Source organism: Anser cygnoides, chromosome 2 (assembly GCF_040182565.1).
Source record: "Anser cygnoides isolate HZ-2024a breed goose chromosome 2, Taihu_goose_T2T_genome, whole genome shotgun sequence".
In the NCBI taxonomy this organism is placed as follows: domain Eukaryota; kingdom Metazoa; phylum Chordata; class Aves; order Anseriformes; family Anatidae; genus Anser; species Anser cygnoides.
In genome coordinates, this window is record NC_089874.1 from 139,300,662 (window position 1) to 139,325,045 (window position 24,384).

At 41.7% G+C, this 24,384-nt stretch overlaps 1 protein-coding gene across 11 annotated transcripts; it reads left to right on the plus strand.

Annotated features, from left to right (window-relative positions):
- The first annotated feature begins 703 nt into the window (after positions 1–703).
- Positions 704–18,333, plus strand: NDUFAF6 (NADH:ubiquinone oxidoreductase complex assembly factor 6). Of its 11 annotated transcripts, XM_048075230.2 has the most exons (10): positions 1,006–1,143; positions 1,532–1,916; positions 4,362–4,465; positions 5,377–5,499; positions 8,451–8,507; positions 10,047–10,149; positions 11,717–11,850; positions 13,497–13,598; positions 17,630–17,686; positions 18,192–18,333. In XM_048075230.2, the coding sequence occupies exons 3-10, from the start codon at positions 4,445–4,447 to the stop codon at positions 18,315–18,317; spliced, it is 723 nt and encodes a 240-aa protein (XP_047931187.2). In that variant the 5' UTR covers positions 1,006–1,143; positions 1,532–1,916; positions 4,362–4,444; the 3' UTR covers positions 18,318–18,333. The 11 variants fall into 11 exon arrangements, with proteins under 11 accessions (XP_066846709.1, XP_047931188.2, XP_047931189.2 ...); XM_066990608.1 differs by lacking the exons at positions 1,006–1,143; positions 1,532–1,916 and adding an exon at positions 704–896 and having other exon boundaries at positions 4,362–4,461; XM_048075231.2 differs by lacking the exons at positions 1,006–1,143; positions 1,532–1,916 and adding an exon at positions 876–896.
- The last annotated feature ends 6,051 nt before the right edge of the window (positions 18,334–24,384 follow it).

Consider the following 24,384-nt stretch of genomic DNA (forward strand, 5'->3'; position numbering starts at 1 on the left):
GTCTGTTGCTACTTCTACTAATAACTACCCACAGTTTGGGTTGGCATGGTTTTAAGATGAAACAGCTCTTAAGCTTGTTGGTACTTTTGTTAATTTGTTAGTTTATCCTCAGATAGGCCAAACTTTGAAGGGACATGACTGCTCTGCCTGTGACTACAAGACTAAAATGACCGTGTTGTGATGTGAGTCAGCTCTGCAGAGGGACCATATCCAGCACAAGGTCCCAGCAGTGTCCCACAGCCTGCACCTGGAAGCTTTTAAGGTGTCTTTTAGGGATGGCAGCTCTAACCTAGTGTGTCAGGTCTCCCTTGTCCCCGTGTTCATGTGCCACCGCTGTGTTGTGGTGTGCTGGCTCTCTTGCCCGAACATGTTCTGTGTACGAATACTGCTGTGCCCAGCCTGTCACAGCTTGGGACTGCTCCAACGGGATATTTTTATCATTCAGATTCCTCAGATTTGTGGGGTTTGAACACGTGAGTGCCGGGTTTTCCGGAATTTCTTTTGAGGGGAATTCAGCTCAAGCCCATGCCAGCGGCGACCGCCCCGGGAGCCGGGGTAAACTGAGGCCAGGGCGGCGCCGAGGAAGCCATTTGCAGGACAACAAAAGGCTGCACGGCCAAAAACCCCGGACAGAAATAACGCATTCTTGGGTGCCATCTACCGGTACCTTCTCCCTTAAACTTTTACACCGGGCCCTTCTGCGACCCTTCGGCACTTTACGGAGCCGATCTCCGCCTGAGGCTACCTCAGGGTCCTGTCCCAGCGTCCTCCCACCCTCCGCCGAGCCAAGAGGGCGCGGGACCCCCGCTGCGGGAATCGTGTGGGGAAAAGCGGCCAAACCACCGAGGAGCCGCCACTTTACAGAGGACACGCTCCCAACCCTCCCCGTCGAGGGGGTGAGGAAGGGGCCGTCCCCCTCGGCTGCGCGGGCCGGGGTGAGCGACAGGAGGGGCGGAGCGGCAAAATGGCGGCCGCCGCCATGGCCGCGGGAGGGCTTCGTCCAGCGCCGTGCCACCGCCTGGTGAGGGCGGCGGGGGCCCGCGGCGGGCAGCCGTGGCTGAGGGAAGGCAGGGCGGCCGTGGCGGCGGGCTGGAGCCGGCCGGAGCCCGGGGGAGAGGTGCAGTACTGCGCCGAGCTGCTGCGGTGAGTGCTCGGGGGGGAGGCCGGGCTCCGCCGCCCGCCCAGCCCGCCTCGGGGGTGGGGAGAGCCGGGGACGGGGCCGGGCGGTGAGGGGGAGCCCGGCCCGGTCAGTGAGGGTAATCCGGCCCGGGGATGGGCCTGAGGAAATCTTAATGTGGGCCGGCTCCTTTCGTTGTGGGGACACCGACCTCCCCTTTTCGGGGGACGTGCGAGGTCCTGAGATGCCCCGCGGAGTGCCAGGGCCCTGCTCCTGTTGTGGTCTTTTCTCCTCGAGTAATATCGGGACCGCAAATAAAAACCTGCGGTGGAAACTGCTGGATAAATATTGGAACTGCAAGGCTGATTTAATCTGTAAACAGTGTTTTTTTTTTTTTTCTTCCTTCTTTCACAGCTGCTTTTCTTCAGAAGCATTGGACGTTTCCATTTGATTGTTTCAGATTATGCAGTGAAAGATCATCGAAACGGGCATTTAAAAATAATCAGTGCTTTCAGGTCTTGGTTACTGGGAAATAGTCAAACTTTCCAAGGACTCCTTGGAAAAACGAGCAGAGGAAATCCCCCAGCTGGACAGACCTGAAGTAGCTGTCCTGACCTTAAAGCAGGAGGGGGAGGATGCAAAAACATCTTTTCAAAAGCATCTGCCTTTGGTCAAAGCCCAAGGAGCAGGAGCACAGGCCGGAGGCTTTCAGGTCAGGGGACGCGTCCTGCTTTGCTTCTGGAGCTGCAAGCGATGTGCAACGCCCTCTGCTTGTTTCCTAGTCCCCAGGAGTTCAAAGGTACAGGGTTAGAGGAAGAAACCCATCTGCTGTGTAAAGACTCCTGCTTTCTATTTGGATGCTGTTGTTGATGAAAGCAGAGAGAAGGCTTCGAAGTGTGTATGGAAGGAGTGGAGCAGGATAGTCGTCTCCAAACCGACAGCTGTAAAAGACACAAAGTCACATGTGGTCAGCAGTAGTGGTTGAAGTGGGACAGCTAATGCAGAGAAATGTGACCACCTTAAGTTTTCAGCGAAGCAGCAAGCTGCAGATCTTTTCGGGTGCATCAGAATGCATAGCCAGTTTGTGGTTTAGTTGATAAAATTAGAGACTGTGGCTGTGTTTTCGTGGTTGCTCTACCCAGGGCTTACCTGTTACTCAGGAGATCAAAGGCTCTGTGTACAAGCAATATATACAGTTAAAATATTTTTGTTAGCAAACAACTGTGAACAGAATAGCTAGGTCCCAAGTCACAGAAGGTTGGCATCTTTTGTTATTTTCATTAGACATTTTTGTTGTTTTAATGTTATATTAAAACATAAAAAAGACTACTTATAAAAATACATGAGCATTTACAGTAGTGAAGTTAAAAGTGGTTATCCTTTTGGCATCATTTAATTGAAGCTGCTGTTCAAATAGGTCTTTTAAAACTGGCTTTAAGCTGTTTGATTAAAAATATTTTTCTGTAGCAGATACGTTTTCTTGGTTCTTGCTGTTGATGATGTCTGCTCTGGAAGACAAACTTACGAACTGATGATGTTATTCAGTTTTACAATGTGGAAGAAATTCTTAAGACTCTAAACTTTTAATAACACTAAAAGACCAGTAACGGTCCTAATAAAATCTTCCTATTGTGGGTTAATATGTAAGCTTATATTTCTTTGAGAGGGAGACTATGAAACACTAGATAGCAGGCTACCTTAAATTCCCTCCTTTCTTCATTCCTTACCCTAACACACAGAGTTGGGTTGCAACATGATCTACCCCAATATGAACTTAGTTTTACATGCTGAGGCTTTGCTGAAGGTTCCAGAAAATTTGCATTTCTTCTGTTATGTCCAAGGGGGCAATGTCAACATAAAACTCACACTTTTTTTTTTAAACTTTCTTTTTGGTACCTGCAATTTTTAAGCTTAGGGTAAGTGAAAAAAGTTACCAGAGAGAAGACAAATACCTCCGTTGTGCTGCTGTTTACTTTGTGAAATGTATTTCATTGTTTCCTTTCTGGAGGTAGTGGTGTTTCTGTGTTGTGTGAACAACCCAGGCAGACAGCATCGCTGGAACTTGGAAAAAGTGGCTGTAAACCTTGCAGCTCTGCCCAGGTTGGGCAATACTGGGTATTTTTACAGTCTGTTTAGGAAAAAAAAATCCTAGGATTTGAGCTGATGGTACTTTTCAGAAAGAGTCTTAACTGGGGGAGGTTTGATGCATCTGTTGTTTATTATGAACGTGGCCTTTAAAGCCTGCTAAAATCCCCAAATGCTGTTTTCTCATTGATGCTTTTGGATTTGCATCAGGAAAACAAGTTTCACAAGTATTAAGAAAACTCTAAGCATTTGCTAGCTATCAAGCTGCTGTGTGTTGCAGGAGTAAGAAACTGTTACATTTCATTTCCTTTTTGTTTGGTGCTCTAAGTAGCAACCCTAATTTTAACCTCTGGCTTTAGTTTTTTTTTTTTTTTGCTGTTTTAAGCCGACATTCAAAAGAAACAGAGGACATTTAAGAACAGCAGACTTCTTGAAAATGAGTAAATGTTTAACTTGACACCTACTTCTCCGTTCTTGAGGCATAACTTGACGTTGCTGCTTTTCTTCTAATGAAGAATCGGGTTGCAGGTTTATCGGAAAGTACACAAATACTGTTCAAAACAAGCAGTTTAGCTTTCCTGAGGTGGCCAAGTGGTTTTGGTCATTACAGTTACGAATGATTTTGCAATTTATAATTGTTCCCCATGTGCTCTGATTGTTTTTAATTTAATGGCACACCCACGTGGTCAAATGAAAGCATATCACTTCAGACTGGCGGTGAGTTACCTGCTGGGAAACTGCCACTGCAGCACAGAGTTTTTATGCTTTTAATAAACAAAAACTTGGTGGTTAAGCAGGTACATTACTGCCAAACTCCACAGCACAAGCTTTTAAAGAAATTTGACTTCATGTCTAGAACACAGGCCTGGAGGTCAGACAATCTGGATTCAATTTGCAGTTCTGCCACGGGTTTGTTCCATGCCTTCAGCCAAATACCTTGAGATCAGGATCCGAGAGGTGTGTTGAGAGTTCAGCTTGCATCCCCCCTCTCTCAGAGCTTGCCTTATTTTAAAATAAGCTTAAAAGCTGCCACTTTTGCAGAGTCAGAGTTTTGAACTATAACTTATTCTTACTATTTTAGGAGTTCTATACTAAGCAACAACGTGCCTGATTTACATGGTGCTATAAATAATGTGTGTATTTTCTTTCCTTTTTATAGAAAGCGTGACTATGAAGGGTTTCTGTGTTCTCTGCTGTTGCCTGCAGAATCGCGAACCTCTGCTTTTGCTTTAAGAGCCTTCAATGTGGAACTGGCTCAGGCAGGTATTAAAATACACTTGCGATCTCTGGAAATGTGAAGTAACAGTTTCAGGACTCTAAATTACACCAGTAGCTGGTGTTTTGCTGAGATTTAACTTTTCATACTAGAAAGGGCAATGAATAAAGAAGCCAATACAAACCTCTGGTTTGGAATGGCCCTTGGAAAGTAGCCAGCTGCCCCCAATTTCTTCTGCTCATGTATGTAGTTTTTCTGACTCTCATTTATGTTCTGCATTTTTGAAATGAAGTGTTAACAAACAGGCTGAGGTCCTTGCTGTTATTATGTGACTGCACCTATGTCCTGGCTTGAAATGCAGTGGTTGGATCAGAAAAGTGTAACTAGCCCCTGTGTTAAGAGGTCAGTCAAAAACCCGAATGATATAATCCGTCCCACGTCTTTCCTGGCAGGAGTTAGGTGAGGGAAATGCTTCCAGGAGGGAAGTCTGTAATTAGAGAGCTGTGGGAGGGGAGCGGCTGCACCCTCCCACTTCTGCTGGGCGGCCAAAACTGCCGGTGCAACCACAAACGTTGGTAACCTTTGCCAGGAAGGAGCAGTCCCAGAGATGTGCTGACCCAGCAACCCCCCGGGTGCAGCCTCTGTGGGCTGTGCTTCTGGCAGCCCTCGCAGGGCTTCGCTCCCTCACTGCTCTTAACCGCTGCTTCTTCTCCTGAGAGAAGAAAGCCAAGGTGGGAGTTGTCCAGAACTGAATTTCCACAGGTTTCAAAGTCAGGTTGTGGTGAATGTTTCATTTTTATTTACTCTCTGCAGTGTTCATATGGTTTGTTAGGAGTAAACAAAAATTCTGAGCCCTTCCCCTAGTGAGTTTGACTGTCCTGTGTCTGTCTTTCCAGTACAGACAGACCCAAGTGCCTTAAGGAGACTGTGAATTTCACTCCAGATATATCCTTTCCAGATCAAAGACTCCATAACTCAGAAGACTACAGGCCTGATGCGAATGCAGTTCTGGAGGAAAGCTGTGGAAGATATATACTGCGATAACCCACCCCATCAGCCAGTTGCTGTAGCACTATGGAGGGTAAAATACATCTGTATTGTCCCAAAATTCACTTGACCAAATCATTGCTGTGAGAAATAATTCTGTTGCTTTGTGTCCGCTGTGTTGCGTTGCTAACTGCATTATTTTATGTCAAACAGGTAATGTAAAGGGTGTGTATGTCTATGTGTGATGTTGTAAGTTACCTAGGAAGAGCAGAGTTGGAAAAGGAGAATATTTAGGTAGGACCTACTTGGAGGCTCAGGCTTCTGTGAACCGACTGCTTTTTTCTCTTCTGTTTAGGAGAAGGGCAAAGGAAATTGCGCTAAACTGTAAGTTTACACCCTTCACACCTAGTTACTGGGCAACAGGGAGAATCTTCATGCAGTCTTTCTCCTTGCTGGAGATTTGTTTGGTGACTTCTATTTATATACGATGTTCTGTGCTGATCCTTTTGTGTGCATTGAGTAACAGGGAATGTACTTGTGAACTTTAACGGTTTATTTTTACCAATACCCTGCATGTGAGTTCTGGCAGGCACTAGAACGTTGCTCAGGAAGTACACCTACAGATCCGTTCCTCTTCTGGTCATGGCTGAAGAAACATAAGTTTTTTTTAGATTGTTTTTTTTGTTGTTGTTTCTAGTAGTCAGACCTGCCATTGATATGTTTAATAGACAATTGAAGGCCTGGAGGCAGTATAAATGGATTTCCCCTCGATGCTGATTCAGCATCACAGAATAATTTAGTTTTTAGGGGCCTCTGGTTGTCAGCTAGTCCAGCTTCCCACTCAAAGCAGGTCAGACTTCAGAGTCAGTAGATCAGGTGTTCAGGGTCACGTTGAGTTTAATTTCTTCAGGGACGGAAATTCTGTAAGGCCTCTATAAGATCAGAACTTGTGTTAAAAGTAGGGATCTCTGAGCTCCTGGACTGGAAAAGTTGAATTTTGTCTAAATTTCCATAGCTGAATGCAGTTAAGATAGATCCCAGAGGCAGTTAGATGTACGGACCTGCTGAAGAACAGGCAGACAAAAGTGGGTTCTTCATCCAAGTATTTATCTGTGTTATTCCTGTTAAAAATCCCAGGAGAAGCAGAGCACCCACTGCAACGAGGGGTTAGAACAACGCAGTTCCTGTGGGATTGGAGCTTTTAACTTGTTGCCATCTTGGCTTCACATCCACTCTCTGCTGCACCTTTGAGACCACAAAAATGAGTCCTTTCCAAATCTTCTTTGAATGACTTTTAGCAGTGCTGAACCTTCAGTCTGTCCCTGATTTTTCCTCCTTCAAACGTGAAATAAAACATAAGCGAGCATTTGTTCCTGTCTACCAACGCTCAGATTAAAATTGGTTTTGAACAAGGTGCTGTTTGTTTAACTAAGAGAAAAGATAGGTAAAGCCAAGAAGTAAAATAAAGGAAAAACACCTGTTTAGTCACTTTTAGGAAGCCCAGAGCTATTCATAAGCATCTCCAGCTCATACAAAGTGTGTGCTGTAACCACAACAAAGTGTTTGTACGGTTAGGATGAAGACTGGCAAATGTTGTGAGCCTTTGTGCAAAGTTACGGGACTTAGAATATCACCCTGGCTGGATCTTTAACACAAACATTAAGATGCAGGATTGGTAGTTCTGCATGTCAGTCTGTCTGTGCCTTTGATTTTATTTTATTTTTTTTTGTTCTTTCTGTCTCCATTCCAGCCTGTGGCAAACTGCCCAGGAACAAGACGGTTTTCTCCCCAAATGCCTTCATCTCCTTTCCAAGGAGGAACTTGCTTTTGTGTAGCTTAACATACTTTTGTTTCTGAAGATATCATCTCATTTTAATTGTCTGAGTAGATTAGGTACAAGTCAGTTTTGGGTATGATTGTGTATATTTTTTCCATCACTTCTAATTTCAGGCTGCTCATGTGTATATCAGTGTGGGGCAGAAATGTTTATTAGCTGAAGCTTAACTTAGAAAAAAATCATCCAGATATAAATCATCCGGATAGTGAGATATAAATTGCAGCCCTTTGCAGCAGCTCTGACCGCCAGTCATAGTCCTTTCTCACAAAGCAGAAAATTGATTTTGAAGTGGAAGAAAGAAATGGCCCATCTCTCTGGTAAGATCTGACCTTACATGTGATTTCTCTGAAGGAAGACCAATGTGAGACAATCCAAACAGAACTGGTTGCGAAATAAGCTGTTGAGAAATAATTCAGAAATTATTTTTAGGAGCTTTGTTACCTCTGACCGCTGCAGAGCACTGTAACAAACTAACAGCACAGCCTGTCCTGGTGACTTCTGCACTCGAGAAAATCCTCTCTCATATTTCTAAATCATATTTCTGTATTTCAGCGAATGCCCAAGAATGACCTATTTAAAGAGTGCAGCTTCACAAATCTTCGTGAATATCATTGCATTTCCTAGAAAGTAACATTGGGAAATAGATTGGCTGAAATCTTAAGTGTTGCAGAGCTGCTAATAGAACTAGCATGCATTTGGCACAGTGTTTTTTATGTATACTGTGTTCTCACTGTTGAGTTTGTATGAAGACAGTTTTGATTTTCCAGGAAAAAATAATAATTTATCATGTTAAAAGTTTTTTCTAAAGTTTTGTATATTCCAGAATACTCAAATTTGGATTCTGAGAGATTTATGCACTAGTAAAGTATATAAATAGCCTATAAAAATATTTATAGAATAATTAATAGCTCAACTCTCAGTGACTTTAATGTAATTTTAGATGGCAACTGTATATTTTTTCCTACTAGTATGTCCATTTTGAACATAAGAAAAGTGAAACCAAACGTCCCATTTCTGTGGAAGAAACCATTTTTAAAAACTTGAAAAATGAGGATGTGTTTGGATGACAGTGGTTCAAAATGGATGTAATGTACAAGTAGGGCAATTTAGCAGAAAAGTAGTATGAAAAATATCTTTCAACCTTCAGAATGCAGTACTACCATCAGTTTATATACGTTAACATGGATGTTTTATTTGATAATTTTCAGGCCGTCAAGAGGCATAACTTGACTAAAATGTGGTTCACGAAGATCATTGATGAAAGAGTAAGTATTTACCATTCAAAGTCTGATTCTGTTTTCAGTCATATTAGAATTTCTCCCCTTAATTTTATGAGTTTGTGTGTAAAAACGAGCTTAAGTAATTAATCTTTTCCAGACAGTGGTATTTCTCCTGAGAATGGTACTTTTTAATTTCCTTTTAGTTCTTCCGTAGTGCTCTTACTCATAATTTCTGCCCTTTTTGGCCAAAAAGGCTAATAGGATCCATTTAGAATTTTAGTGATGTAGCTTGTGAGTCCACACCTTTCTTGTTCCCTGCTCTGATAACCAGTGTATCTGTGCCCATGATTTCTGTTGTTGGCCTTTGTTTCTGATTTACAGTGGTTTCCCCTAGATGTTTCCATTGGGAGTTATGCTTGGATACCTTTCTGTATATAAATGAGGGAAGTCCTATTTTATATTAAATAGTGAGATCTTCATATTCACCTGTTAAGAATTTTGGAAAACTGCATTTTAATAGAAAAGGAAATGAAGATACATAAGAAGCAAGCCTCATGCATAGTCTCTTTTTGTGCCATTCCAATCCTGCCCTGTTCATTAACATCTTTTTTAATTCTTTCTCATCTCTTTTATTACCATGTCACTTTTGCCCCTAAATAGCCTTCTCTTACGATGAGTCATGGAAATAAAACCTCAAAATTGGAATGACCTCTCTGAACCTTTCTGCCACACTTTGCTGCTTTTTCCTGTTGTGGCTGTGGAGTTTTTGCTGAACATTAATTAATTTTAATGTATTAAATGAATTTTAATAATTAATTTAAATGTAAATCAGAACATTAAAATAACACGAATCTAAATATCCACCCTTTTTTGGGGAAAAATGAGAGGAACAATTTCAGTGGTACAGCAATGCTGCTACCAACTCTGACATAAGGGAAAGAATGAAAAGGTAAGGGCACAAATTTCTTAAAGTAGCTTCGCTGCTGAAGCTGGTATCACTTAAAGTTATACCTTGAGAAAATTGATAGCAGCAACGCTCTGCAAGCAATTGACTGTGAAAGGCTTCAGAGTTTTTAAATCTTAAAACTGGTATATTTTAACCACAGAAGCTATTAGGACAGGAAGAATGATGGAGGGTGTTATATTTTTGGGGTGTTTGCATACGACTTTGAAACTCATGTGTATTTGATGGATTGTTTTTTTTGTGTGTGTGTGCATATTCTCAAGAATATATTCCTGTTCATCTAAATTTCTCTGTGCTTCAGTTTCTAATAAGGTATTAAATTTGGCACCTCGGTATCATTTTGTTTTGGCTGTATCTTTTTTTCTGGAAAATTCTGATGTGTCTTTATTGCACAAGGTTATAATTGCTCCAGTACCTGGACTTGGTTGCAGTTGCATGTAGTTTATGGTAGACTACCTCCAGGTTTTAATGCCTGTTTCTACCTGAGTGTATATTCCCTTTATCTCTTCATTTTGTCCTTCGTTTCTAACAGTAAATCAGTCTAATGTGTGTACAATAAAAAACTTACAGAAATAGCAGTTCTGTGTACCTTTTACTGAAGTTTTGTGTTCAAATTGCAGGAGAAGAATTTGGATGACAGAGCATACAGTAACATCCAGAAGCTTGAGACGTATGCTGAGAACACGCAGAGTGCTCTCTTGTACCTCACTTTGGAAATGCTGGGTAGGTGCTTTCCCCTTTTTAGGTCTTGTTGACGACTCATTAGTACTGGTATGATATTTATTGATGCTTCAAGACAAACAAACACTTTTTTTTCCACCAAGGTTTAATTTCAGTATAGGTTGTCCCTTCAGATACCATCTTAATGTTCAACCATAAACCTGGAGTCTTAATTGCCCCTCTCCTGAAAGTACGCACTTTCCTTAGAAACTGTTTAGTGGAAAGGTCATTGAAGTGTATTTTCATACTTTGTTCTTTCTCTTAACAATGTCTTCTGTTTTCTTGTCCCTATTATGGAGTGTGGTAAGTTCAGCTCTCTCCTGTATTTTCTGATTGTCCCACTTGGCAGAACACAGAGTGCTGTAGTTACTCTGCAGCTATTGTTCTGTATTCTTGTGATCTGTACTGGCTATCCTGAAACAGTTGACTTCCAAACCTGTAAGGTTCCCTTGGTAATGTTGCAAATTTGGGTCTGAATCCTTGCTCCTTCCTAAAAGTTGGTAAAATATCAATGTTTAGGCTGAGCGCAAGTCATTGTTAACTCGTATTCTTTGAGGCTTTTTTTTTTCTTTTCATCCCTAGTTATATGTAAAGCCTGAGTTGCCCAGTCAGTAAGTTATACCTATTGATTCCTCCAAGCCACAGTCTGCTTTCTACTGCCATTACTAAAATAAATCCATGTAGTCTGCCTATAGTGACTATTTCCTAAAGGTCCTGAGACACATGCAAGGCTCAGGCAGGCTTGGGCAGTGATTCTGGTATGCCCAGTATCATTTCTAGGTGCCAGGCAGGCTCACTGATCTGTAACTCCTGTATCCTCATTTCTGTCTTTGTAGAATGTCGCTTCCGGTAGAACTTTAACTGTGAATTTTAATTTTCCTTTAAATTTTCATTTTATCCTGGGTCAGTCCCGTGATCAGTATAAGCCAATTTTACACGGTCTTGCCATGATGAGGGGTGGTGCTGCTGTACCCGACTCATCTTCCTCTTGTTTCAGTTCTAACACCAGCCGTGCAGTAGCCAAAGGTAGTTGTAGTGGTGATCTGATCCAGTTTACCATGTTACTATCTCATTGCTCACTACAGCACAAGGGAGGTGGCACAGAAATATGGGTTCAGTGGGGGAAGCATAGCACTGTCCTTTTTGGCTTCGGGACACTGCTGAATCTGCTGCAGCTAATTGATGAAACGAGGAATCTCACACTTGAATGAATTCTCTGGCAGGAAAATAAGTTCTTGAAATACTGCTGTCTTGGAAGAAGGCATGCCAATTCTCTACACAAGACTATGTAGAGATGGGTTGTATCTGAATAGGTGCTGCTCCACAAAGTACGCCCTTTACCAAAACTGGAACTAGCAATGAGGCATCTTGCTTCTGAATGTGGGAATCAACAAATTTCCCTGCTGCTTTGCACCTCTGAGGTCTCAAGGCAACTTAAACATAGGCAGTTCTATCATGGATCAATACACTCGTTAGCTAAATACTTAAATAGCTCTGTAATACACATCAGGGAAGACCCCTCAGAAGGGCTGGCAGTATGTTTCTAAACATATTATTTCTGCAATTTCAGGTGTGAGGGACATCCACGCCGACCATGCAGCCAGTCACATTGGGAAAGCGCAAGGCATAGTTACCTGTTTAAGAGCAACTCCGTACCATAGTGCAAGACAAAAGGTCTTTCTTCCCATGGACATTTGTATGTTGGTAAGAGAAAGGAGTTACCTGGATTTGAATAATATAAAGTTTCTAACTGTCTCAACACTAGATAGATCACACTTCGTTAGCACAGAAATTTCGTGCCAAAAGAAGGGCAATGAAGCTGGTGAAGGGACTAGAGAACAAGTCTTATGAGGAGCAGCTGAGGGAGCTGGGGTTGTTTAGCCTGGAGAAAAGGAGGCTCAGGGGACACATTATTGTGATTTACAATTACCTCCTTTAGGATGTTGTAGCGAGGTAGGGATCGGGCTCTTCTCCTAAGCACCAAGTGATAAGATGAAATGGCCTAAAGTTGTGCCAGGGAAGGCTAAGGTTGGATATTAGGAGAAATTTCTTCACTGAAAGGGTTGTGAGGCACTGGAACAGGCTGCCCAGGGAAGTGGTTGAGTCACCGTCCCTGGAGTTCTTCAAGAAACATGTAGATGTAGAACTTCATAGCATGGTTTAGTGGTGGACTTCAGTACTAGGTTAAAGGTTGGACTAGATGATCCTAGAGGTCTTTTCCAACCTGTATGATTCCATGAAACAGAATGCCTTTTTTAATTTATTCTTACAACAGTTTCTGCTGTGGCCCAGTAATACTCATGACTCAAAAGTCATGGTTTTATATCTTCTGGGAGGTGAGAGGAGTGACCTTCATGAAACTCCAGGGTGATTTTGTTTCCCCTTTTTTAAAAAATAAATAAATAAATAAATAAATCTAGTAGTATTTTCGCTTTAAGTATTCTGCAGAAGGCACAGACACTGAAGTAGGTTGGGTTTATAGGATTGTAGAAGGGAGCTGCTCCCTGCTTTCAGCCCTTCTGGGACTGGATGGTATGGGAGGCTTTCCAAGTTCTTTGGTTTTCAGCTGTAGCCTGAAAAATTCAGTCATCCTTGCTGCAGAAGGTGTTTTACAGTGAAGCTGCGTAGTTAAAGATCAGGAGACTGGCAGACAGCTTGCGTCCCTTCTGTGCAGACTGAGCATCTTGCAAGCATTTCAGCTGCTGGCAAGTATTGCGGAGTTATATTTGAATCTGGCCCTCCCGTGAAGCCTACCTGCCTGCCTTTGGACAGTTTTCACGTCTGAATGTTGCAGAGAACAGCAGGCAACCGGTGCAATTCTGAATCAATTCTTAATATACCACATTCTGTCTTCCTTTGGTCACTGTACTCACAGAATGTGTGGTGGGTGTGGTTTGTTTTTTTTTTCAAACCTGGTGGTGCACACCAATCCCAAGATAAGCGTGGCTTCTTTGTTAACTTCTCTTGGCCTTATTCTGCTTAATATTGCTTTTTGGTTTATGTTTTCAAAAATTGGGCATCTAAGCTGATCCAACTTCCCAAAACTTCAAAACCTGACTTGCTTATCTGACTGGCCACAATGTCTTTAGGGAGCAAGTTCGTGCAGAAAGAATCAGTACCAACTGTTCTCTTTGTTCTATTTTTTTTCTAAGTGACCAAAAAAAAAAATAAAAGGGGTGGTGGTGCAGAGAGGAGGCAGCAGCAAAACGCACTTAGGCCCTTTCAGCCATATGCCTGTGGTTTGGTTGCTGGGATGGGCTTTTGAGGATTCTTATCTTTCGTGAAGCTAAAATGGAGCCTTGATATTTGTTGAAGGGTTTTTACTTTTTGATTTTCCTTCCCGTGTCTAGCATGGCGTTTCTCAAGAGGATTTCATAAGAGGCAAGCAAGAGAAAAATGTGAGAGATGTCATTTATGACATTGCCAGCCAGGCCCATATTCACCTAGAACATGTGAGTTTCCTTCCTTTTTTTTCTTTCTTTCTTTCCAATAAACATAATTGATGCTAACCTTTTACAAAACATTGTGAATATGTTGTTAGAAGATTTATAGCTGCATCAGAGGGCTGGATCCCCTCTCCTATAAGGACAGGCTGAGGGAGTTGGGATTGTTCAGCCTGGAGAAGAGAAGGCCCTGGGCAGACCTTACAGCGGCCTTCCAGTGCCTAAAGGGGGCCTGCAGGAAAGCTGGGGAGGGACTCTTTGTCAGAGGGTGTAGGGATAGGGCAAGGGGAAATGGCTTTAAACAGAAAGATGGGCGATTTAGATTAGATGTTAGAAGGTCTTCACTCAGAGGGCGGTGAGGCCCTGGCACAGGCTGCCCAGAGAAGCTGTGGATGCCCCATCCCTGGAGGTGCTCAAGGCCAGGCTGGATGGGGCTTTGGGCAACCTGGTGTGGTGGGAGGTGTCCCTGCCCATGGCAGGGGGCTGGAACTGGGTGGGCTTTAAGGTCCCTTCCAACCCAAACCATTCTGTGGTTCTGTGTGATACCTTATTTCAGATATTTTAAGCTTAGTTACTTTGAGAGAAATTTAAATTTAAGAAAAAAAAAACATTTAAATATTTTACAGCTACTTCTGTATGAATAAGATATTTATCTGTCTGTACAGATGTAGAGAAGACAGTTTTCTCACTACCAGGTCCAGTTGCATATATAAAAATACTGCCTAAAAGCCTTACTACTGGGAGAGAAACTTCCAGCAGACTTTTATAAGTGCAAGAATACGCCAGCATGGGATCAGCACCGCAGAAGGTGCTTGTGAAGTACCATCTGCACAGCACAGTGGAATGGCTGCCAGGAAAGCAGGGCACGTTGGCTTTAACTGCTGCTTAGTGTGTGGGGAGGGAGGATCCGTTCCCCAACTTGACCAGCCGTGCTGAAAGCTGTGTTGGGAAAGGTGCTTTCTGTTTCTTTTCTGGCCCACAGCCAAGTGCGTTAGGAAAGACTTCTCTTTTTTTGGAACAGTTGATAATGAATCCTAAAGAAGTGCATAGGCCTTTTTTCCCTTTTTTTTATGTTGATGCTCTTATTCTAGACCCAATCTGAACTGCCTGTTGGTACCTAATTCAAAAGAATGCTTCATCAGCAATGTTACATCTGCCTTTATCTGGAAAATAAAGCTTGCAAGAAGCACTGTAAAGAGTGTCTTGTGTCTACACGTATGTGTACAGATGTACTTTGAGCATTGCACCCAATGCTTCCAATAAAGGTGGTCTGAAAGGTACCACTGCAAAGGAAAGACGTGTCAGAAGTCTCTGCGTTTACCCCATTAATATAGTCCTCTACTGCAGCGTTATCCATGATCACAAAGTATTTTCTTCAGTAAAGCAGGAGAGCCCTTCTTCTTTTAAATTTTTCTGAAGGTAAAATGAGGCTCCCTCGTCTGTTCCATGAGTTGTTACCTAGTTGATTGATTTTTTTTTTGTTCAAATGCAGTTAGTTGAGTAATTCTTTTTGTCACAGACATGTAGCCTCAGTCATTATTTTAATATAGATTATTTATAATTTATATTAGGTGCATTCCTGTTCATGCTGTTTCGCCTGATGTCTCTGTTTTTGTTGTCATGTGCCCAAGGAAACTGTTTATCCCGTTTGAGAAGCAGGGAACAGAAGAAGAAAATGCAAGGTCAAAACTGCCCACTATCTTTGATGTTCAAGCTGAAACCTCTTGATTTTTTTTTTTTCCCATTACTCCTCTACCTGCAGTGCAGGGTGTATAAAACCTGCTGACTCGGGTTGTGATTGTGGTTACAGAAACACTGAGCACCTGGCCTGAAAAGTCTCATATCAGTGGTGGGAGGCATGGAAAATAAGCAATGTGTAGCTGTTGTCCAGCTGCTTAAAACTTGGTCGCTGGTATTGCATGGAAGCTTTGGGACAGAGATAATGCAGTTCTTTAAGGCAGTTCTTTAGTCAGTTCTTTAAGGCAGAACCTTAGTTCTCTTCCTTCCCACCCCATTCCTAGAGCCCTGCCCAAACTGCACACCGGGAGGTTCCTATGGAAAATATGTAATGTGATCATGTAATTGGAGACTATAAAGAAAAGCATGAACACAAAGAAAACAGATTAGGGCAATAATTAGCATTTTATTCAGTTGAGTATTGGTCTTGGCACCCTCTCCCCATCCTTTTTTAATAGTCTTAATAAAAAAAAATTCCTCTCTGAATACTTGCCCCGGTCTCCATCGTCATCAGTGGACGATAATGGGCAGTGGGGGATCTCTAGAGGATTCATACTACTTGAAACTGGTATTAAGAGGCAGTAATAGTAGGGTATTAGCCTCATTAATGATCAGATGGTCTTTGTTAATGCAAAAATAAAGATACTTTTTCCCCTAATGGACGAAATAGGCATTTGCTGGCAGTGTGTTCTGGAGATTTCAATGCTTCAGGTGAATGTAATGGGCTAGTGCCTTTAAATGCATCTATTCTATGCCTTTTTATTTTGCTTAAGGGCGTTCTCAACCACTACCCTCTGTCCTGGTTGGAATTATTTGGGGGTGGTGAAGCTTAAACCTGCAGAGGGTTTAACCATCTCAGAATTTGGCACGTGTTTTGGAGGATGAAGATAACAGTTATCATCCATCTTTCACAATCAAAAGAAACAATCTCAAAATGCTAAATAAGTCTCAGGGATATTATATGAAGCATATTGTACTAATATGGCACTTGATCTCGGGAGAGAAGTTTCTGAAGTGTGGTCAGCTCTTCCTGAGACTGCTGCTGCTGACCAGCAGAGGGCAAAATAAGATAGTGAAGATTGCAGTTTTCTTTAGGACTTTGGTGTTTTATTAGAATAAAAGCATATAATAAAAGGGCTGTGTCAGTCTCACAGTGAGCCCTTTGAAATGTGCTAGCAGGCTTTATTCGTTCCTCCTTTTTCTCTTAAGCGCTGTCTCCCACATTCCTCTAGGGTGGTCTCCTTTGGCTTTTTGCATTTATCTCAGCTATGCTCTATCAGTTTACCAGGGAAGATAACATGCTTTCTAAATAAGTCACACAAACCCATTCTGAGTTAAGAAGATCAAGCAAGATTACTTTTTTTCTTTCATCTCACAATTAGTAAGCTAGAATATAAGATCAAGGAGCATAATTTTCCTTTTATATATATGCATAGTATTTCATCTCAAAGTTTTAAAATAATTTGCCCTGTGCAAAGATTCAGTATTTTTCCTTCCTAAAGTTTCAGCCACGATTTCTCTAGAAAAAATCTAGAAAAATAACAAACTCATACATACTCATCAGTGTTTGTGAAGGGCTTTTTTGTTTGTTTTAGCAAAAGAAAGGGCAAAACTAGAAGGGATTCACTGTTTATAAATAAGCACTATGGAAGATTTGCTTCAGTTCTGTTAGATGTAGCTGAGTTGTACATGTGTTTAAACTGTAGATTTGATTCAGCTGTGGTTTGGACTGTTTACACACAGCTACTGAGGACCTGAGGCACTGACTGAATAATTTCAGAGTCCCATGAATATAAACGGAGCATAACTGAAGTGCTGGGACTGACGGTAAGGCTGGACCAAAAAGGTCCAGACCAAAAGACTCAGAGAAAGGCATTTCTGGCCTTCCATCAGTGCTGTCCCTTGGGATGCAAAGAATTACTTGGTGGGGAAAAAATTGCTATGCTATACTTGTTAAATCACATGCAGCGTGGAACTTTGTAGGAGCGAGGGATGCTAATTTACATTGTTTTATTATTTATTACGTAAACTGTAAGGTTGTCAAAAGATGAAAGAGTTCTAGCAGGCGTCTCCCAGCATTACATACTTTGGGTAATTACTTTTGCATGGGGTGAGGGATGGTGCTGGCTTGCACGTAGTGAAAAATTACAGCTTCAGTATGTCAAAGTAAGCAGGGACGAAGCTCATTCTGTTGCCTCTAAATGTTACATACAGAGTATTTGATGTTTAATCTGAAATGTTAAACTCTCCTGATAAGTGTTTTTTTTTTTTTTTCCCACCTACCTTACCCCATTTACTTTCAGGCTAGATCTTTCAGGAAGAAAGTTCCTGCGAAGGCATATCCTGCTTTTTACTGTACGGTGGGTGCGATATCGTGCACTGGTGAAATGATGGCCTCGTTTTTGTGCTAGTGTGTTTGTGAACAGGAGAGTATCACATTTAAGCATTGTTAACTAATGCTTCATGTGTCTATGGGAGAATGTGAACCCTAAAACTTCTGAAAGTCATAATGTTCCCTTCTGTGGAACCTCGTAGGTTTGATCAATGCTTCAATCCTTCTTTGTCTACGTAATTTCTCCAAAGGTGTCTGTGTATTCGTAGCCTATCTTTCTAATGCCAGGGGCCAAATCCTTGTCTGTTTTTATCATTGCTAGTTGGTCTAGTAGAAATTAATGCTCCTCTTCTCAAAAGTTGCCTTTTCTGTATCCTTCAAGTGCGATGGTTACACTACCACTTGCTAAAACAGGCAAACTGTCAAGCCTTTTTGCAGTTCCTTATCGGGTTCATGTATCGCTTTTTAAATTTAATGCCCAATTATTTGTGTGCGCCATATGGACTAAGCTTTTTTTTTCTTTTCTTTTCTAGGTTGCTTTAGATGCTTATTTATATAATATACGGAAAGTGGACTTCAATATATTTCATCCAAGCTTACAAAAGAGTACATTATTACCATTGTATTTATATATTAGATCTTGGAAAAAAACATATTAAAATTTTCTTAACATAAGATTTTCTCAGACTGCTGCGTTTTTATTCTTTAATGTCTTCACTTGATAGAATTGTTAAGTGTCTGACTTCGCACTTCTGCAAACTGCTGTTCCTGGGAAGCAGCAGATGTGCATGAACTGTAGCTGTCAGCCTGCTGGCAGTAGTTAAGTTTGTTCTTGGAATATTAGGCCGATATCTCTGCTTCACAAGTCTGCCAAGTCATATGTCCTTGTCTGAGATTACTTTTCTTGTCTCATTTCTTGTAATAACAGCAATGTAATAGAGCTCTTCTTGGACAAATTCTGTACTAGTGGATACTTCTGATAGCTTCCTTTTCACTGCCAAAAAGAAACACCAACAAAAACCCCACCTTTGTTTGTGCCCTGAAGCAGTTACAATACACGCAGTGTGTATCAGCTCAGCAGTTCTGTTTTGTGCAAGGTGCGAACTCCTTGCAAGTACTAATGATGCCTCATAGCTGGAAGGATGCTTGCATATAGTTGGATGTAAGAAAACTGTCAGGAAAAGCTTCAGCTGTTTTAATTATCTAGTGTTTATGTAGTACTTCAAAATGGTGAAATTAGTCAGAGCTGCAGCACAGAAATTATTTAACTGTGTTGAGATTGAGCTTTGAAGTGACTCTAGGAAGTGGGAGGATAGCTTTACAACAGATGAAGAAAACTCTTACAAGGTTGTTTTTTATTTTTTTTTTAATCTCCAACTCAGCCAAACACTTTCTCACTGTGCTCTTAGCTTGGTGTTGTCTTCCTCCTGCCCCCTCATCCCTCTCTGCTGCTGCCCACAGCTGCCGTTGTAACGTGGGTTCGACTGCCCCGTTGTTGACATTCCCCATGTCTCTCAGGATGCCCACCTACATGGCTTCCCTGATTTTGTTCTCCTTAGTAGTCTGACAAAACATATTGCTGAATGTTCCAGGTCATTTTAGTCCTCCCTCTCTGGAAAGTTTGTGCTGGTTTTGGTGGGAATTAACTGGGAGCTTTGTACTTAGCATCTCTTAAGATTAAGATTTAAGTGCAAAATATGTGTGATTTGTGTTTTTTTTCAGTGAAACAATGCTTCCTGACATCCAATTTGATTCACTGACACAAATCCAGTAGTGTGCTCTGCCATCATCCTCATTCTATTAAATAAGCTTTTCTTTTTTTCCCCAGAGATTTTGTTTCATCAGAGTTAATCTCCCCAGATGCTCGGTTGTATAACGGCATCCTGTATTTTAGGGTACAGTGCTCCATAACAAATCTCTGAGAACAAAATTCATGGCTTTTTTTTTTTTAATCACAAAATCTGTTAGCGTAGTGGAAGTTTTAGGAACCCAACATTAAATCCTTCATTCAGTGGTTTTCTTATATACGTTTGAAATTGGGTTGTGATGCAGATCTTAGTTAATTCTGCACTTTCCTACCCCTGAGTAACACACTTCTCTCTGAATGTGTTCAGCTCAGGACCTTGCTTTATTACATCTCTAGTAATAAAGAATCTAGGATGGTATGAACCTAGAAAAATCTGTGTAGACTGGATCAGGAGTACACTGGATGTTTTCTAAAAGTAAAACAGTGGATTCAGTCTGTATCCACTCCTCAAGTCGGCTGCTTTATCTTATCATCGGTGTTCTTGACTCTGGCAGAGGGGTCTGGCTAAAAGAAAATATTTTCTTCCTATGTAGGCACCACAGCTCTTCCTGCCAAATGACAAGCCGGGGCTTAGGCTTAGGCTCTGCTGCTACTACCAGGCCAGCTGCACATTCGCTCCGTTTATGTTCTGGAGAAAGCCTTACAAATGTCTCTTTCTGCAGTTGGTCCTCGTTTTGTTCCTAGCATGCTGAGCCAGGACAACAGCAGCAGCCCTGTCTTCCCTTTGAGAAGGAATCACCCTCCTGTAAAGTTAACTTTTGGCAGGAACTTACTTAGAGTAACTTAGCAGGGATGGAGGAGGAGGGAAAGAAGGGAAGCCGTGCAGCATAACAAATGCATCGGGTTGTTGTGCTGATATCTTGCTTCCAGGCCACGAGGCCAGTGCTTCGCTTTGCTGTTGAAGTGGAACAAATCTCGACAGTGTGCTTACAAAGGAATCCGTGGAAGGACCGATTTGTGCTAGCGCAGAAAAGAAACCATGTGATGCAGTGAATGGTTAGCATGGCGAGAGGAATTTATCAGTGGATTTAGTAAACAGGATGCGGAGTAAGGAAATTCAAGTTATGACTTAGGTCACGAGAGAGTTTTCAGTGGTCTTAGAAAGTAAAGCAGCACTTTGAATTGCAGATGACGGAAGGCTGCCTGAGTAAGCAATCTGTGTCTCCTTTGTGTCCTTCCAGAAACAGTTCTCTTTCCTGGATCGCAGGGCCTGATTCTGCCCTTAGGGGCAGCGTTTGGAATGGAGGCATTACATACCTGTCAGACAAGGTGGTCGTAGGGTGTCTGCTTTCACTCTCCCCACTTATTTCTTCATTGCAGTTGGTGCCATATTAGAAACTCATTTCATCAGTTCTGATAATGTACAATTCCACATCCTACAAAAAAAATCATCCTTTTGTTGGCTCTGACAAAGTATTTTCTCACAGTGGTGCTAACCTGCTAGTCACGCCTATCAGAAAAACTAGCAAATGCGTTGCTAGCTGCTAATTACGCTTCTGAAAATAATTTCCATGCCTAATTGCATCATGGCTAGTTAACCAACCCTTGTAAAACGGCGATCTAGCAGGTATACTCCTCAGTGGCCGTACGTGTTCTGTGTATCTATTCGATCTTTATGGTCTTGTTTCCTTTTGGTTAAGCACTGAACTGTGTTTTCATCTTTCTTTTCAGAGCAGCTCACCAGAGTCTTCCACAGGCGCTCTCTATTTAGACTTGCAGGTTAAAGCTGGCAAAACGTAAGAATTGTATTTTGTCTGTGACACATAACAACTGTGGAGTCAAAAGCGCACAACAAATTGAAATTGACCCCAGACATCACTTGAATGGTAATCTTGCCGTATATTGCTTTTCCACTTTGCCATATAATAGCCTTAGTAAAGCAAAAATATATATAAAAAAAAAATGTTTCTATGAAATACACAAAAATCTCAATCCTCATGTCTGAGAAATACATCCTCCAGACTGTACCCACTTCTCTCAGAGCTTAGCATCTGAATATTTGCACCTTACTTTCATCCTCTGGTGTCATTACGTTCAGTAGTACCATAAAATGTTTCCCAACCACAAGCATAGGGGCTGCTGTACTGCGAAAGGGGAGTGCCATGCACTCTTGTACTTTTCACATTTGACTTTTTGTGTTTCAAAGAAAGATACAAGAGGAACCATTTAGATGTGCCTACATAGTGAGGATTTTCTCTTCATATTCTGCTGATGCCAGGTCAGGACCTGAACGACAAAGGTTGACTTGTGACAGGATTTAGAAGGGGATGCAGCATTATGCTCAGTGTTCTCAGAACCTGCTTTCCATTGACTTCTCTGATGGCAGTTGTGTTCTCAAAGCTTACACTTGTCCTTCTGCCTCAAACATCTTTTTTCATCTTTTGTGAATCTCACTCTGTCTAGATTTTTTTTTAAAATATGGCTGACTGCCAACCACTTTCAAACTGTTGAAGTTGATCCAGTAAAAAATAACATCCACAGGTACATAAAACGGGACAAAATTTACAATTAAACCATAATGTTCAGGCTAAAAATTAGTTGGTATTTGCCTTTATAGACAGGCAACCATTCATGGATAATCATTCACTGATTTATGTTCTTATCTGAAGCAAACAGTGTTTAGGAACCTGCTCTGGTAGGAGTAACTTAGATATGCAGCGCGCTAATCTGCTCTGGATATTTTAGATTCCCTGCTCTCGGATGGGCTTCTCCGTATCTGCCTGAAGTCTGAAATGCAGCATGATGTCCATTTCTGTTTCATGGATTAAAACCAAAACAAAACAGAGTTTTTAATGGAGAATGTTTTTTTTTTTTCTCTATGCTGGTGAGGGGATTTCCGAACCTTTAATTGTGCAGTAATAACTGGCTGAGATTCTTTTTTGAAAGTAGGCAGTGGATGGCAACTTGGAAGCGGTAGCTACTCGTGTATAACCTGCTGGAAGGGCTTGGAGCAGCCACCCGCATCCTGCGGCCTGGAGCTGAGGATTAGTTTTGCCCTGGGCATCTTAGGCTGAGCACGTTCCCTATTCAGACTGTTCAAATTTTATGTTTTAGTAATCCGAAGACTACAAAGGAATTTTAAAAACAAACAACAGCAACAAAAAATCCCTCTAACTTTCAGTCACTATGCAAAAGGCTGGAATTTGCCTTAAAACAGAAATCCATTTTTTTGTTGTTTGTAATGCCCAAAATCTGCACTCTTACTTCAAGTTGTAGTATGTGACAAGACGGGGCATTTTCTTTAGTTGAGCTCTAATTGATTTGTCCTTGTTTTAAATAATCTGTGTTTTAATTTATCGCCCTAAACACAAATAGCCTATTTTTTTTTTCTTTAAGCATCTAAGGAATCAGTGTGCCCACCTAATCTTCACATTCACTGTCAAGTTGCCGTAACAAGTTACAAGGTCTCCTTTTCCTAAATAGCCACAAACAGGTCTTACATCAGGTCTTACATTTGCTTTTCCCTGTTGGCAGGATCTTAGTTGGAACAAATTAGGTCAGGTGGCCATACAGATCTGTTATTCAAACATCTTGATTATGATTTCATTTTGATACTGAGTACAGCCTCATGAGAACAGGGCTGAAAGGGACCTTGGGAAGAAACTAAAGTTGCAGTTCATCTACGAGCAGAATCAACTGTAGCTATAGCATCCAGTTACCCCTGTTACAAGTATATAACGTGAAATAAGTTATTTTTTATTGTCAGAGATTTGGAATTTATTATTGCTATAGTTTAGGAAGGTGGTAAGAAGTACGCAGTTTTTGCTGTCCATTTCGGGTTTACAGCTGTTCTCTGGGATTATTTGAAAGGAACATAAAGGATGTTTTAAGTAACGCTGTCAGTGGAGCAATATATATAAAGAGACTGTCATGTTTGCTGCCTGCTACTACTTTGGTCTCTAATCTGTGCCAGCAGGAGAGGGGCTTTAATAGGGAGGGGAAATTTTGTATGCAAAAGCATCTCCTACTGTTTCCTGCATCAGAATCACCATGCTCTGGAGAATCAAAGGCAAAATGTTGGGGCTGGGCTGGGGAGATTGTTTAGACTTCTCTCAGTTTATAGTTTAAAAAACAAAACAAACCCCACCAAACTCTTAAAAGATCAGAGTGTGTGTTTAGTTTTGCCAGAGTGTATCTAGATGCTGTTTCTTGACTTATTACTGCATGTAATCAGTTAAGGCTGAAGCGTGAAAGCTTAGATTTTGTAATTTCACACCTTCTTTAGATACTGCAGGCAGAGCAAAACACTGGGGTTTAGAGCATCCATGCCTATTTAGCTTGCCATGCTTAAATAAGCATAAAATTAAATGAGGGGGAAGGAAAAATAGTTAAGCTATCACTGTCAGCCTTCTTCAGCGTCAGAAAGACCACGTTCCTTCAACAAAGTGCTTGCATGTGGCATCCTGCTTTAGAAGCCTGGTCTCTCTCTTCTCACCAGAACAGCCCAACAAAGGTTAGTGGCTGTTTTCCCTCTGTGCAGATCTGTGCGATTCCCAGGTTCAGTCAACTGCCCCCAGATATTTTCACTCTAACTTTAAAAAAACAAAACCAAAAACCTCCCCAGGGGAGCTGAGCCAAAGGTGGCAACATGTAAGGGGGTTAATGATGGATGCAATTTTCAGAAATTAGAGGTCTGAGCTGCAGCCGCAGAAGCTGTGTGAAATCTGCTTGCCTGCAAATAATAAGCTTTTTGTGTAGTGTAAGTGAAGAACATAAGCGACTAATGTGTGGCAGAGCAGGAATTCACCCCATGCGTCTAAAACCACGATGCAAGTAGCTGCTGCTCAACAGCTGCCGCTGATCTCTGCAGCCCCTTACCTTTAAAGTTGTCGTGGTGCCTGGAGCTGTGTCTGGGTAGACTCGGAGCTGTCCCAGTGAGCTTTATCTCATTTCCACATCATGCAGGCTCTGCATATACT